Source organism: Alosa pseudoharengus, unplaced genomic scaffold, assembly GCF_046254945.1.
Source record: "Alosa pseudoharengus isolate Yale_2024_CS ecotype anadromous, Long Island Sound unplaced genomic scaffold, YU_APseudo_1.1 YU_APseudo_1.1_scf_8, whole genome shotgun sequence".
NCBI classification, from domain to species: Eukaryota; Metazoa; Chordata; class Actinopteri; order Clupeiformes; family Clupeidae; genus Alosa; species Alosa pseudoharengus.
Window position 1 is genome coordinate 18,160,840 of NW_027468870.1, and position 17,428 is coordinate 18,178,267.

Here is a 17,428-nt window from a genome sequence, read left to right on the forward strand (position 1 = left end):
GTGCTTTTTACCAACCTGGGCTGAGATGCCGATGAGAAGCAGCCATTTCTGCTTGGCATCGGTGCGGTAGTTGATGATCTGGCAGCCGGCCAGGCTGGAGTGCCGGTCGAACACTTTGACTGGCTGCGAGTCGCCCTCCATGCTCCAATGGTAGACGGCGTTGTCGGTCACCAGGGCAACGGTGTTGAGGGAGATCCACTTCCAGAAGGTGACGTCATCGGTCATGGTGTGGGCCTTCATCTTGCTCTTCATCTCGATGTTAAAGATCTGAAGGGTTTTGGCAGCTGGTGGAAGGTGAGGGAGAGGAGGGGGAACAGAAACACACGTTCAGGGCCTTCTTGGCAAGGATGTGGGTGGTGGGTGCAGAGGCTTGAGACAGACTTTGCCAGGTTATTAGAGCAAAAACTCATACAGAAATTGTCACAGAAGGCAAAGGGAAATTAAAACACCAAATTCCACTTGATTGCCGAGACTCAAGCTTGAAATTTTGGTAGCCATGGCAGCAGGCGCATCAGGCAAGCACACCATGACTGAGAAAGGTCAAACAGTCGCTCAGGAGAGAGAACTAAAAGCAAACGACTGAAAGGAAAGCACAGGGGGAGAGAAATATATATTTCTTTCTCAACCAACTAGGACGATCTCATGAGGTTCATCTGCATTCAGTTGAGCAGAGTTAAAGGTGTGAAACGGCAGTGATCAGACAATTGTGTGACAAATTTAAAAGGAATGCAGAATTCAGGGTGCATTTAGGCAACAAATAGAGATAAACTAAGTTCCAAACAGACCAGATCATACTAATCAATGGAGAAATATTGCTGCTCTATCCAATCATGTTCAGGCTAGTGAAACAATACTCACCTTTGGTTTGAACTTCATGCAAATAGTGAAAGTCAGCAATATTATAGGATTACCATTTTTAAATTTTAATTATTTTTTTTTGCTTCAATGAGCAAATTACATTATGTCTTAAAATGGTACACAACAATTAGTGTCAAGATTGCCAAAGGATAAATTAAGAACCTTATTAAATAGCCACTCATCCCCAAATAAAAATCTCAATGATGGGTTAAGCATTTTTTTAATGTGATAAATGGCTGATGGTGTGAGCTGCAGAATTTCAATGAGCCAGCTGAAGCATTGAGACCCCAGAATCACCTGATCTATACAAGCACATGACCAGACTGGAGCAGAGCACCTCAGGAATGGGGCCACACACAAGCAATAAGGATATGTGTGTGTGTGTGTGTGTGTGTGTGTGTGTGTGTGTGTGTGTGTGTTAAACCTGTCTGAATGCAGATTAGGAAGGGAGGAGGAGGGGGACAGACCACCGTACTACAGTAGAGAAACACACCCAGACAACACTATGACAGGGTGGTGGAGGTGGTGGTGGTGGTGGTGGTGGAAGGGGGAGGGAGGTCGAGGAAGGAGAAGGGTTTGTGCACAACTCACGGGGAATGCCTCTCACATTACACAGTGTTTACAAGGCCACACTCCACTGAAAATCACATTAGGGAACAGACACACGGAGGGAAGCACAGTCTCTGACCAACAGTTTCCCTAACTGATCTAATTTGCCAATACAGGCTTTTTCCCCCCTAACTGGCCTTTTAAACCACAAACAACCTATCAATTCAGGGCTAATCTGATTTCATTCCACTGGCATTAGACAACTCCATTCATACTCTTCTGTATTCCTCATACGCTATGTCTGCTAGCAAATGCCTGATACATCTGATCAGGAAGATTCAATTTCACGTCCCTTTCAAAAGGGCCCGCAACTGAATTAATTATGGCGATTCATCCATTCAATCACCAAGCCTCAGTAGAGATCAAAAGGGACAGGTCTCTACGGCCCAAACTTTTCTCTCCGTGAATGACCAACACAGGGACCCAATTTCTCGGTGGCTACGCTGACGCTGCCTGGCGGCTAGTGGGAATGAATCCCTGGAGGGCTGGGAAAGCACTCGCTGGGACACTTGCACAGAGTGAGCCGGGGTTGGGGGGAAGGTGAAAAGGTGGAAGGTGGGGGAAACTGCCAAGCAATGCAATTACTTTTGTTTCTTAAAGAAAAATAAGAATAATAATTCCAACCAATAAAAACAAATATGTACCCTGCAGATATTCTCCCCGAAAAAGATCACAATCACATTTAAGGAAATCAATATGATGGCACATTCAAGCTAGAGGAATTGTGAAAGTCAGATCCTGTTCAAACGTATGTTTTCTATTTCCGTCTTCCGAGTTAGCTCGAAGAGCAAGTACGAGTTACTGTTAACTCAAAGCCAGTACTGGTCTTTCTCTTGAAAAGGTCTGCGTAAATGAAGCCGATGCCACAATGAAGTACCGTCATAAGCATGTTTTATGTAGTCTCTCTACATAATTACTTGAGAAAAACAAATGTGGTCACAGCTTACATCATTTAACAGTGAAGTCAAAAGTATCCAATCGAGATAAAAACTATGGTTTTCAGAAATCGCATGGGCAGCTCCTTTTAGGAGATTTCAAAACAAATCAGTGAAAATGGGGTTTAGTCTTCGAACAGGATTTTGACTTCCACAAATTGTGGTGTTGAAATTTTAACTCACCGTCTGCATACACATAAGAAAGCAGTAACAAAAAAAACAAACAAACAAACAAACAAACAAAAACAGAAAAACAAAACAGACAAAGCAATTATGGCTGCAGGACAAAAATATCTATTGTATACTAGTAAAGTTTATATCTTTACAATTAACATCTCTAACAGGTACATCAGTTAATAAAAATAAGATCTGTAAAATGAATGGGAGGACAAGCAGGTCCACATGTAGTGGTATTGTACAAAATACAGAATGAAATGCACAGACAGTGTATGAGCAGTCTTTTTTTTTATTGTTATTTTGAGGCGCTGCACAAACCCCCAAAGCTAACACTAAACAGTTTTAATGAAGCTTGTACAGTCTTATGATTTGTCTAGATCTCATCCAGCGAGGTTTAGCTATGCTGACATCTGACGTCCTTGAGAGAGAACAGCTGAGCTTTGGGCGGAGGGGCCCTGGCACAAGCTCTGTGTGTGTGTGTGTGTGTGTGTGTGTGTGTGTGTGTGTGTGTGTGTGTGCCTATGTCTCTGTGTGTGTACCTTTGAGGGCGATGACTTTGCTGGCGGGATTCATGATGGCGCTGTCAGCGGAGATGGGCCTGCGAATGGGGTTGTTGGGGTCACCCAGGTCAATGATGACCACCTGGGCCTGCTCGCCCACCTTCTCCCGGATGCAGATGAACTTGTCCGACTCCATCGTCAACGTGCTGAAGCCAATGTTGGCCGGATTTATCCCCAAATTTTGGAGCTAATATGGCAGAGAGAGAGAGAGAGAGAGAGAGAGAGAGAGAGAGAGAGTAAAAGAGACCGTACAGAGAGCAAAAAAAAAAAAAACATGAATAAGTGTTACTTTCATTGCAAGCCGATTTATCCCAGTAAAATTGACTGTCCAATTGTATCCTCCTGGGCGCTCACAGCTATTCTGAGAGGCGTCGACTGTGTCAATTGGCACAATATGTCCCAGCCATTCTGTGCGATGGCAAACTCACAAACACCAGAAAAACAAGTGAGCAACCGAGCACATAAGCAAATGCGTGCACGCACACAGGATATGAAAAACATTCAATTTTTTCACCAATTTGATCATCAATTTAGACAATGGAGCTAAAACTTGAAAATGGGCAATGCACCACACTTTACACGTTGCCATGGAGCACAGTTTATTTATTACTCCGTGACTCATTCTGTATGTCTGGCTTAAGTTCAGATCTCACACTGCTTCGTCACTGCAATGTAAATCTGCAACACATAGCTGTGTGTGCGTGCGTGCATGCATGCATGCATGCGAGAGAGAGAGAGAGAGAGAGAGAGAGAGAGAGAGAGAGAGAGAGAGAGAGAGAGAGAGAGAGAGAGAGAGAGAGAGAGAGAGAGAGAGAGAGAGAGAGAGAGAGAGAGAGAGAGAGAGAGAGAGAGAGAGAGAGAGAGAGACTGGACATCTGCCCAACTGCACATTACTGACTGGTCGTCATGGCAATACTATACACTCCCCTCTGCACACTGTGCTGTGACTGAGCATGTGTTCGGTGTCTGAAATGGGCCACCACATCCTGGTGCAGTGCAGCTCTGTTGCAAACACCTGTGCACTATTGGTAAACAGAATCCTGAAAACATTACACTTGCCCTGAAGCTGAACCCACCTCAGCCAGGCAAACCATCTGTGTGCGCATAGTAGGTTTGTGTGAATCGCCAACCTGTCTGTGTGCGTGAGTGCGTATGTGTGTGTGTGCATGTGTGAGTGCGTGTAGCCCGCACAGGGATGAAGACGTGAGCGGGGGTTAACAGCAGTGACAAAAACAAAAGCCTGTGGGACACCAGATTAACCACCTGGCACCAGCTGCCTCCTCCTGCTCTCTGTCTCTCTCGCTCGGTCTCTCTCTCGCCGCCGCCCCCCCCCCCTCTACCTTTCTCCCTGGCAACCACAGTACCCTGACCACTTCTACTACTACTACTACTACTGCTGCTGCTAATACTCCTGACAAAGCACAAGCTGCTGCAAGCAGCTAAGCTGTGCGCTCTCGATGAAAACAAGCCATACAACAGCCTAGCAATGGGAGTCAGGACTCTGGTTTCAACATGCATCAATGAGCAAATTGGATGTGGGCAAAACAGTGCAAAGGACTATGACACATTAAAATGATCCATTTAGCGGCTAGGTTGATACTTGCCAGTGAGTGCTTGGGGGGCATGATAGTATCTCTGTCTGTGTGCTTGTAAAGCCTCACTCCAGTCAGTGAGAGCTGTGAGATCAACTGTGCCTTTCTGGGTGTGTAACCTCTAGGATTTTTTTTCCCTGAGGATCCTTCACAGAACGCTGTTATGGTCTAACGTCTCCTGGAAACGATTAGCCTAGATCCTGAAGTATAGCCTGAAAAGTGGGTCTTGCTTTCACAGGACATACCAGACGGATTGCTAATACCAGGGAGCCTGAATCTGAACATGGGGCTGGGCGGTGGTGGAGGGAGAGCAGCTGGAACCAAAAACATCCTCGTCTGTGGTGTTCTTCGTCTTCCCACCGAGGGTGGGGGTGGAGGGGGCAGAGAGGGTAGGGGTTGACGAGAATGCAACTTGACGGGGGTGACATGGGGGTGCAGGGGAGCTTATGTAATCTCACTCTGAGCGTTTAAATAAACACACACACACACACACACACACACACACACACACACACACACACACACACACACACACACACACACACACACACACACACACACACACACACACACACACACACACACACACACACACACACACACACACACACACACACACACACACACACACACACACACACACACACACACACACACACACACACACACACACACACACACACACACACACGTCAGTGGCGTGCCAGAGCACTGATGTGGAGACCCACTCCTATGACATTCTCACCACCATGGCATTTTGCTGGGCGTCTTTCACATTGCGGATGGGTCAGGCCCGCTCCCAAGTCAGGTATCACTGACGTGTCAACCAAGGTTCGGATGTGAAGAGGATTACTGTTCTCAAGCTCACTCGCAAAGGCAGGATGTGGGGACGAGGGTGAGATTGCAGGCCAAACATGTACACTCAGCATACGAAGACGACCTTTTTCGCTAACAACCAGTCTGCAATACACTGACAAACACAGATACGGTATAAAAAAAAATAAGCAGATGGCCCCATTTACTGTTTTACTTCACAGACCACAGGGTTGAACGAATAGTCTACTAATCTCGATGACCAAATCAGGCAAAAAATGTAATAATCAATTAGTGGGTGGGGTCAGTGCATGTGTTCTTCATGTAGGGCCTAAGCTCCAATATGACATCTTCACAACCAAAGAAGAAATGCAGGAACGTAACGAACGTTTCACTTTTAACTCTCGCTTTAATGTAAAAAAAGACATTCTTCACTAATCTTACTTAACGTTATACAGCATACCTACCTTTTCTATTTTGAAATACTGTCAGTGATCAAAACAGTTACTAGTAGCAGTACTCATGCGCGCACACACATACATTCAGATTTCAGCAAGTATGTCAATATCATCAATCCACACCACTACAGGCAGTTGTAATCAGCCAACAGAGATAAGTGTTCCAGGAAGGGCTCAACGGATCTGAGGTCTCCTTTTTATCAATGAAGCAAGCCTGGTAGCCACACCCTGAATCACACCCTTCACACACACATGTAATATGCATACCAGGGTCATTGTCATTTTGCTCAATGAAAGAGCAGGGGCAAAACCAGTAGTACTAGGTTTGCTTCAGACAGACCCAGAACTTGCCATGCCTTCTAAGAACTTGCCATGCCTACTAAGAACAATTATTTCAACCCTTGGCCCAAAACCAGACTATTAGCCTATAGTCAAATGAAAGTATGTTAAATATCTAGGCCGAGCACCTGCTTAGATTTAGATTAGTAATACAAGGTGACCAGTCACCGAAATCAGAAATGAGCCGACTTATCAACTCCTGCCATTCAAATGCAAACTCCCAGTAGCCACCCTGGTTATGTGGAGCATTTTGCCACACACCATCTACAGTAGCACTGATGACGACACGCTCTATGACATCAGTGCTGCGTCTGCCCTGCTCCCATTGGCCAGGAGGAAGCCATGTCCTTGACTACGCTGGCAGTGTGCGCAAGAGAGCTAGCGGACCGCGGGCCAATTACATGCCAGGCTCAGCGATTGTGCTGCAACCGCGGCTCACAGGCAAAATATGACTCAGCTGAGCTAAAACAGACAAGAGAGGCAGGCAGCGCACTGTTGGGCACCCCCGGTACAGACGCACAGAGTATCGGGCGACAGAACCAAAGAATTCCCAGAGATAACCTTGATCCTGACCCTGAGGAACTTTAACCATTTAGGGACTGGATTAAATTATGAACAACAGGGATGAATTAGTCCTTGGTGGTATGATTCATAGTGGGCAGGATAGGACATCTGAGCTCTTTCCATCCAGCAGGAATTGGTCTGATCTCGAGTGGCTTGAATCTAAGCCTGCCTGGGTTTTACTGGCATCAAAGGTCAGGGACCTGGTCTCCCCGTGACCCATTTCAGGGAGCTAGGAGAGAGATAAAAGTTGTGGTCTTCATTCATCTTCCTGGCTCACATCTGTTGCACAGAACACAGAGATCTACATCTTAAAAGCTTCCGTCTGCCAAGCATGTTAGACTTGTGATTTAGGCTGGGACTTTTCTGAACAATCCTCTCCACACACACCAAATGCAAAAATGCAGTGATTTCAGGTTTTAAAAAGCACTGATGGCGACAGAACCTTCCATGACTTACATCCTTGACACAAGCTTTGCCAGGATCCTAGCCAAGCAATACGACATGAAAGTGCAGAGCAAGCACTTTTTTTTCCCTTGCAGTGACGGTTCCTTTTTCGAAGCAAGTTTAGCAATGCCTACTTTCTAGTTACACCCTTTTAGTCTGGCCCAACACTCACAGTCTAGGAAAATTGCTCACATGTAATTTCAGCAGGCATTATTGCACTATTGTGCCCTCAAATTCAAACAATTTTAAACAAAGCAAAACACATAAAACCCTCTGCAAATAATTGTAGTAGTTAGCCAATTGGCTTACTGTGCAATATGCGTGGTCCGACTCAAAGTAACTCAATTCATACACTGCAGTTGGGGCGGGGGGTGGGGCATGTTAAAGGAGGAGGGCATGCGTAGCATCCAAAGGATATAAAATGTTGCATCGCGGTGCGTTGTGATCTCCCATCGAGTGTCCTCGGTCGAGTCCACGGCAGCGTCCCCGCAGACCCGATACCCCCACCATCACAGCCCCATCCCCCCAATTCCACGCCTCCCGTAACTGATGACAGAAAGAAGCACTGATGACCTCAGCAAACTCCACTACAGCTCGGAAGGGCCTTTTCTTAGGAATATTATGAAATTGCTTTTAGCAAGTAGCCGTGTCGAAATACCAGCAGGACTAGGTTCCTCTTCATTATGACATCACAAGGAGCAGGCCAGACGCTTGCCTCTGTTACACCACACCGTGCCAGGAGGAGGGAATCTAAAATGACTTGTGCCAACATGACACACACCCTCTCACTGTACAAATTAGACCAGCTGCATTCGTCTCTTCCGAAATGCTTATTGTTATTCATCTATCCAGAGCTTTCAATCATGTTGCCAAGAAATATAATTATTTACAGAAGTATTGTGTGTCTATGTGTCAATCTGGTACAGTGTTAGTCATTCATATCTTTATTCATTCATATAGCAGATGATACCCGCGGCAAGTTGCTGTGTAGGTAAGCTATAGGCTATATTTCATGTCTATGTGCCTCTGGGAGTCAGAGCCCACAACCTTGAGCTGCTGACAGCATCCTCCTTCCTCTACCAGTTGAGCTGGGGCTACACAATCGCTTCATTCTCAGCTCCAACTGCCCATCCACAGGAACCCCAGCTGCTGAGTTAACCCTTCTGTTGCACGGCAGAGGGGGCAAATGGCACCTGGCTCAGCACAAAAAGCACCCCAGCCTCTGGCATCAGGGGGAAAGGTTCAAGGAAGGGCAGGGAAGGATGTGCAGAGTGCTGACTCCTGAGACTCACAGCGTTCACTGTCCGCTGGCTCCATAACAGGAAGTGGAGTCCCATTGTCCCGGGCTAAGTCAACACTACATCTCCAAGGCGACCATGTGACAGCCTGCTACATGTGACCAGCTAGGCAGTGACAGAAGGGAAAGCTCCAAGGACTCTGTTGTGTGTATGTGTACTTGAGTATGTGTGCATGCATTTGTGTGCACTGTGCGTGTGTGCATGTGCACACTGTGTGTGTGTGTGTGTGTGTGTGTGTGTGTGTGTGTGTGTGTGGTCTTACAAACATTCCCTTCATACTAACCAACCACTAGCCCACTGGTTTCCTGGCAGTGAGGGGCACTCTTCTCTGCCTTTGAACTGAGGTTTTATTAGCCATTGGGGAGGGGAGGTATGGCCACTCGTGAGGAATCTACACTCCTGAGCAACTCTTGCACTCCCCCACAAGCTAGTCATGAGACACTGGAGAGGTTACCAGGTGAGAGTTCAAGGTTCAACCTGCAGCTCACTGCTCAAGGTGAAGCATTAAACAGGGCACAGCTATAAAGCGCTATCCTTGCACCTGACTGACACCTGACCAGTATTCACACCACCATACAATGCACCCCATGAGCTTTCATGACTCAACTGAGAAGGCGTAATGCTACCACATTTAGAAAGCCAGGAGATTCTCCTCTATCCAATACTTAGCACTCTTCCACAAGTGCCAACAGATACATTTCAGAGGGACTGCCACAGATGGATAATCATTTAGTGTAAAACCTGGATTCCAACAAAGGACCCCACAAGTGAAGTGAAACTGGAGCAGCAGTACTACTGAGCTGGCAGAAATGGGGCACGGCTATATAAATGGGAAAACAGGATGTGCTGGAATGTCAGGAATCCCACCACGCAGCAGTCTGTTTCTTCTAACTAGACTACACTGGGCCAAGACTTGCAAGGAAGGAGAACAGTCCTTGCACTAACTAGCCTTGCAGTGGGCAGTGCCATTCATGTGTCATACATGTCCTATAAAGGTTGTAAATCTGAGGCTGGCTGAATTGTTGATCCTCCTGCTAATCAGGAATTCTACTGGAATGGTGCCTCATCCATTAGCTAATGGACAGACTGATCCTCTGAATTGGGGGCCCAGCACATCCCTCTCATCCAAGATAGAGGCAGCTCTGTCTGAGGCTAAACTGCCAAGATCAATTCAACATCATAACACACCAGAGACTTTTGAAAAATACAAATTACTGGGCTATTATCCAAAACAAAAATGTAAAATTATACAGTCTATAGTGACACAGGTATGTAATGTCACCCTGTTTGCTGTGCATAGCCTTATGGCAATGCATAAAGGCAAGGCTCACAAAGACCACTGACCCTATGAGGACTAGTTTCTATCTAATTAGTCTTTAGGTCCAGTGACCGGTCACGTGTAATCAACAGGCAACTGAATGGACACACTTAACACTGTTTTTAATGAATCAATAAGGCATGCACTGGTTGGCATAGCCTAAATACAGTTGCTACAAAGTCCCCAGTAATGAGAAGGCATCCCTTCAAAGTTGCTGGCAACAAATGACATGTTTGATGGTTTATTACACCACATTCACAGATATCAAGGCAGAGATGGCACTCTGTGATCTAATTAAAGTTTTTAATGAAACGTGTCTACAACATTGCTAGCGGTGTAAGAAAATAAGGCTCATAGTGTTTGAAAAACCTACCATGCGGTAGCTGTTAAAACACTAGTAGTCAAACCAGCCCAAAATAATACAACAGCTGCTGTTACAAATACTGTATTTATTTTTAATGAGAGGAATGCTGAATTCTGTGTTTTACACATAACTTGTGTGATAAATGTTGTAATAATGTAGTAATTTCTTCCCTGAGGGACATCCCTCAATTCTGCGTGACAAAGCGACACCCAATGTTTAAACATCCAGGTTTTATGTCGTTTTTATGGGTTACCATAATATTTTAGAATGAATGGCTTTAATTACAGTTTCAATCAGTGTCTAAGTCATCTGACAAACCATGCAACAAAAAAAACTTTGAGGTTGTCGTGCCCTTTAAAAGGCAAACACAGACCCAATCAAAATATCTGTTAGTCCATAGCTATCTCCAGTATTATTCCCATTCACAATATCATACATATGTGAAGAGAAACTGTTATGTACCACTCCACTGCAACAGATAAGGATACAACAGAGATCCATACTCAACAGCAAATGGGACATTCAGATAACCAGTCATTCACATGTTATTTATTTATCACACAGTAAAATGACCTTGATACAGCAAGGACACAAAGCCAACTCAGGATACATGTACTTGCCATAGACACAGGTGCACAAACATAAGTCTAGTCAACACAGGGGTGACCTCTTTACTGTGAATGTTTAAAACTACAGTATTTCAACAACTCCTAAAACGCAACACATTTTTTTGTCATGACTACTAAACAACTTTCCAGTGTTAATTCCATAAGCAGTATAGCCACTGAAAATGCAGTGATTAACATTATGAGTTATCCCTGAAACTGAATGACAAGGAAGTGCTCCACAGTATTTCAGGTTTGTAACAGAAGATATTACATTCACAATAATTAACATGCCAACTAATAATGCCACTGAATGAACAACATGGTCAAGGTATTAGAAATGCATCAAATCAATACAATAATTCCAATAGGTTTGTGCAAAAGGTTGGACCTTGCACTGATTTTAAAACTTTCCTATCAAATATGTGGTGCATGTTGCCACAGAAAAGTGCATTTGTAAATATCAAAGTGAACGACAGTGAAAATATTGAAATTCTGATAAACATAATGAGCAGGCAGTTCTCCAAAACATGCTGGCCAAGACTGTCATTCAACACTTCAAACATGTCCACTACTGAAGAGTTGGAGAAAACGGTACGTTATTGAAACTGCCCAAGTCGTCACTCTGTTGTAAATGCTTCATCCATCCTTCAGACAACTAACGTTAACATGGAGTCCCATATTCCCTGATAGGTGTGGCGGTTCTATACTCCAACGCCTCTACAGTTCAGAACCTTATCTATAACCAACCAATTGTTTCGGTGCCAATAATGTCCACAACTCAAGTTACTAACACAATTCAGTTATGAAGAAGGGGTGGCTAAACGAATTCGGTATGTAACCCACCATCTAAATTATTCTGCACATGCATGAATTTTTAAAAAAGAAAGAGCCAACATCTAGCTATACTTGTTATACCGTTGATCAAGAGGATGTTTCGTTGATAAGTATATGTTTATTCACATCATTGCAAGAGCAAGCTTTCAGACACGTCGACACCTAAGGTAACTACATTAATGACATCTATACAGAAGAGGAAGCTAGTGTTTCTAGATAAGCAATGTCAGCTAGCAATCCACCTCACAAAGCTAGCAACGTTAGCCAGTTATCAGAAACGGAAACTTGCAACTGGCGGTAGAATGTCATTCATTGAAAGTGACGTTTCTCAGTCGTGTCTATTCTGAATGGTCAGTAACGTTACAACATAGTTACCAAATTACAAATATCAATGTGTTAATCTTTACACATCACCTCAGAAGGGCCAGATGCGTAAATGGCGTTCAATTTAGTGCCAGCTATCAAGCTTATTCACGTCAGCCGATAGCTAAGGTTAGCCTTGTTATCTTACTCGTCGACTACTTTTCAGATAGCCAGCCACATAACGTTAGACATGTCTTCAGCTGGCCAAACAACCAGAGCTAAAATACAAAGCTGTCATGACTACGAAGGACTATCGCTAATTTTCGCTATATTTAACTAGCTAGCTGGCAAGCTAACTTAATACCGAATCGCAGGACCCACCTAGCGATAACGTTAGCCAGCTGCAGCTAGTTACCTCACAGTTAACTTTATGGCTAGCTGGGTGGCATTAAGATTCATAGACACAGAGCAAGCCAGCCTGGTAAACTACACGACAGCCCAACGACGAGTTGCGGGTGCGGAACAAAACACATTTTTGTAAGTAAAACGACTTGAGTTAGCTAGTCATTTTACATCGAATGTTAGCTGTTTAATGTCTAGCTAACCCCTAGCTAGCTTTCGCTTCCTTTGCCGAGTGAAAGGGTCATTTCGTTTACAGCGAGCGAGCTAGTAAGATAGCTGTCCAAGTCACCGATGATATTGTCGTAAGTTACAAACAAGCGTTGGTCAGCACTGATTTTTGAATGAATTTATTTACCAGGCAATTATTTTTCCATCATCATAACCTACCTGCAGGTGCTCCTGGAATCGGATAGGCAGGATCTGAGCCATGGCGGTTCCTCTTCTCTCTCCTCCTAATTCGCCTAAAACTAGCTAACAAACTACTGCTTTCTCACTCAGATCCAAGCCGGGCAGTCCTGAGACGGCTTGAAAAGAGACCGAAAAAATGGACAGAAGCTTCTCTTAGGTACTTGTGATGACAGTTATCTTACGATTCCGTAGGCCCGTTTGACATGGACTAAGTGCTTCTTCCCCAGAATGACAAACAGCGGCCGCTGAATTGAACTCAAGAAACCTGCAATGGCGGCGGAAACTGTTCAGGGCGAGAAATATTCCGGAAATGGCACTATGTTTCAGTGAGGCGGAAGAATATCCACAATTAGATGAAAATAAAAACGAACTATGTCAATAGTATGGTGTGCTTTACATTTTAAACCGAAGAATAATATTTTCAACAAAGCAATTATATGTCTCTCTAATGTGTTTGACACATTACTGCGTCTACTGGCAAGGTCAATTAAGATAAGTTGGCACTATTTCTTTGCGAATCGCCCTTTGATTTTTGCCACATCATTCGTCCTCGTGAGCTGACGTCAGTTCCTATGAGTATACTTAGCCTAACTGTCTATGTGTAACTCTCTTTTACTGTCTATGGTATCTCCAAAGATTGTTAAGGCGGAGCTCCGCTTAACAATCTTTGGTATCTCCTTATGTTTATTTTATAGACCTGCTCATGTGCTGTGAGGATCAGGCCCGGGGTGGGTAATCGGGAGAATTCCCGGTGGGCCGCTTCACTTTTGGGCCGGTCGAGGAAAAAAATATTGACATTTGTCACGTTAGTCTAACTTTTCAAAAAGTAGGCTACACATTCCGCATTCATTGCATGGCACCGTTGCCTCTGCATGGGTTGTAGCCTACCGTGTGAGGGACTTCTCCCCTCCCAAAAAGAGTTGGTTGGGTCCATATAGCCCGTCTTTTCCAAAAACTTTTCTCAGGTACGGATAGCCGGGCCGGCCCTACAGTAGCCATAAGCGTCAGGAAGGATGGATGGTAGAAAGAGGCCAGGAGGGACTGAAACGGCCAGGTAGATGCTGCTAAATGTGCCAAGCTTCTAGATTAGGCCTACAGACAAAAGTGGCAACTGGTAAAGAGAGATAGCCTATAGGCAATGATTATTAGCAGTTATTGGCCTAATATTGGACGTTTGTAGCGTTGTCAAGCTATTTGCAAGCAACATATTACATTTCTTAAAATATTAGCCTTTTGTATCTGATTCATAGACTTTGCAGTATGCAAATATTAATAACAAAACTGAAGTTTGATCTGTGTAGGCCTATGCGGTAAAAATTGTAGCCTCTGAGCAGCAGATCAACCAGTAGACCACTGAAAATGATGAGCCCGAAATTAGTGAAAGAGCAAAATAGTTATGCTACATGATGAACCTATATGCCTTGTTTGCTTAGAAGAGGGTGTAGTAAAGAAGTAGGCTACCAAACAACAATATAGCCTACCCATGCAAAAACATGTAGCCTAAACATTAGTTCAATATGCCTCTTTGTGGAAGCGTGGGATAGGCTACATTTCAAAGGCTTTCTTTCTTTCTGTCTGTTTTTGTTAAAGGAACCATATGTAAGAAATGTATTTCAATTAATCATAAAATGGCCCTGATATGTCACTAGACATTAAGAAATCATGTTAATTTAAAATACTTATATCACTGACAACTGTAGTCCGGCCAGGATATTGCCATTTAAAAAGTGAAGTTGCAGCCCTCAACTGATGTTGATGTTGTGTTTTGTCATGTCATGTTGTGTTTTGGCCTGATGCGCCACCCTCTACCTATCTACTAATCACAAAGTCAGTAGTGTTTTGGCATCCGGGTTGGCAACCTCGAATCAGGAGGGAGGAGGAGGGGATACACCGCTCTACAGTCATTTGAAAGTGATTGCAGTACCAGTTTTGGCCAAAATCTTACATATGGTTCCTTTAACTTGTGGAATAGTGGAATATTTGTTGTTAACTTCTCAGTTGAAGTGAATTATTATATAACCTTTACACATTTGTTGAACCATGGTACTGATAAAAAATACAGGATAGTAAGAGCTGAAATGTTGCTTCATTTATCCAATTTCCACCACTATGGAAAACGTGGGCCGGTCTTGGGCCTGAAACTCCCGGGCTGAAAAGTGGCCCCACTCCGGCCCTGGTGAGGATAACCCATAGAATGCCAGGTGGAAAGAAAAGAAAAAAACAACACAGACTAATATACCATTAAGTGGTTTGCACATGTAAATGCCTTTTACAGGCCATCACTCCTGACATGCTGTTTTGGCCCATTTATCCCACCTGCCTGCAACAAACTACATGGAAATAAAACAATAAATTCTAGCCTACTACCAGAGAATGAGAGTGCAGAGGTTTAAGTATTAGTATAGTCAAAGAAGGTAGTGGTAGAAGGAGAGGGAAGTAGAATAAGTGAAGAAAGGAAGTGTGGTAAGCGCATATTAGGTGTGTAGGTGTGTTGGGTTGGTTATTGTAGGTACTCTTAGAAGAGTTAGGTCTTCAAGAGCTTCTTGATAGAGAGGGATGCTCAGCACTGGTAGCCACCTACGGGGAACAACAAATTAAAATAGTTTGCATTGCTGAGTGTTTAAGGGCAGCAGTGCCAGACAACGTTCCTTGCAGCGAAAGGGTAACGTACATGGACGGATTATGAACTTTCTGGCCCCTGGGCCCAGATGTATTAATGGCCCCCCACTAATTGTCACATATGTGGGAGGGGGGGGGTTGGGTGTCCATTATAAGGATCTGCACATGCATGCAGGCTTAAAAGAACCTGAGGGTCTCTCATGTGTTAAGTGAAATGCTTTGACACTCCAAAACATGGTAGCTGAACCATAATGAATTTATGGGTTGAGTGGTGGTGGGGAGTTAGGACTAGATGTCGGAACTCTTTATGAGAAGGAGCATGGCAGTGTTTCCCACACATGGCCTTCTTTTCCTGCCCAGTTGGCTCAGTTTCCCACTAGTCTTTAAGGAGTCCAACCATACTGCTTTTTCAGCAATATTACCATCTAGTTCCTTTCTGGCAGATGCAATGCAGCAATTCATGGCTGAGTTGAATCACACTCGTCAGCAGTGGTTGAGCTACCATTGTTGCTATGAACAGTGTTCTCTTATCATTCCAGCACCAAAGTTTTCCCCACCTTAAAAACATATTAGTTCCATTATTTTGTAAAGGCATCCAACTCCATAGACTATACATCAGACATAATGGGCTTCTTGGGGTTTCCATTAGTGACATGCAGTTTTAAGCCAACAAAATTAAAATGATACGCTTTAGACAGTTCTTCAAAATATGTGTTTGGTCAATCCGATGTCTCTGATTGTCTGATTTGATTTCAGGAGGACTCTGGTGGGGGTACAGTAACATGTTATTCAAATGCAATATTGCTAAAATAATTTGCCATCTCTATGTCATGTTGTACATTTACAGTGAACATTTACCTCAACGCTGTAGTTACATTACTTAATATCCAAGCTGATGTACACGTGTGCGCTTTGAACTATTTTCACAACTTATAAGCATAAACGAGTACAGCTTACATGGGATAGACTGATTTTGCAATTGAGAAGTTCAGCTGAAGGAGAAGGGGCTTTAGTAGGCCTACTTATTTCAGGGTGGGGTTGGCCTTTCCTGTATTTTGCTTGGTCAGGATCTGTAAGTGATGGATCCAGAGAAAGTGTACTGGGTGTGGTTAGGGTTCCAGAAACTTAAAATGCTGTTTCAACTTTCAACCAGACTTTTATGTAGCCTACAATGCATTACTACTGCTGAAGTTAAGAGTGCTCAATGTAAATTTGAAAATAAATGTATGTAACTGTAAAATCTGTAAAAATGCATTTGCATAATTTCATCTGTTCACAAAATAATGCAAATTGTAATTGCATAAACATGTTTTTTTTCATGTAACTCTGTTAAAATGACGGCACAATACTTAAAGCCTAGAGTTTTAGACCACCATTAGATTAGATGTTTTAGCAATGTTTTACTGACTAATTACTTTCAGTCTCTAGAATACCACCAGAATATGCAGGAAATGTGTAGACAGTACCAAAGACAAAAATATTTTCTATTTCTATAAGATAAAAACAGTTTCTAACGCCTAAAGTGACAAGTGTGACCTTTTGCACTGAGAACATCTTGGACTCTTTTGGCACATCTCTTGACATTTTCTTCCAGCTATATATTCTGCTGTATGCCTTTAAGTTAATTTTTACAGTGGAAGGGCCCATTTGATTGTTCCCCCCCTTGTGATTATTTGTTAACTTAACTAGCAAAGCCAGTGTCATAATGTATAGGCAGTGGCTCTGTTTATGTGAAGAACTACTGTACATGAGATATCAGAGTAATACTGCTCTCTACTGGCGAACATGAAATATTACAGATCTACCACCACTTACTTCCAATGGTTCTAACATAGGTAAGTTTATAAAACATGTTCTGCATTAAACTTCTAAAATGAGCATCTACAGCTTCAACAGCAAGTTGTTTTATTTCTTTTTTAATGCTG

The 17,428-nt window shown here is 43.6% G+C and overlaps 1 protein-coding gene across 1 annotated transcript in view; it reads right to left on the bottom strand.

Moving 5' to 3' along the window:
• cltca (clathrin, heavy chain a (Hc)) overlaps window positions 1–13,173 on the bottom strand; it is a 39,823-nt gene extending 26,650 nt beyond the window's left edge. Inside the window, exons 1-3 of the mRNA XM_076274451.1 lie at window positions 12,864–13,173; window positions 3,119–3,326; window positions 16–284 (exon numbers count right to left, since the gene is read on the bottom strand). Of these exons, the coding sequence (XP_076130566.1) occupies window positions 16–284; window positions 3,119–3,326; window positions 12,864–12,905 (519 nt within the window). The 5' untranslated portion in view covers window positions 12,906–13,173. The remainder of the gene's footprint in view (window positions 1–15; window positions 285–3,118; window positions 3,327–12,863) is intronic.
• Window positions 13,174–17,428: the final 4,255 nt, after the last annotated feature.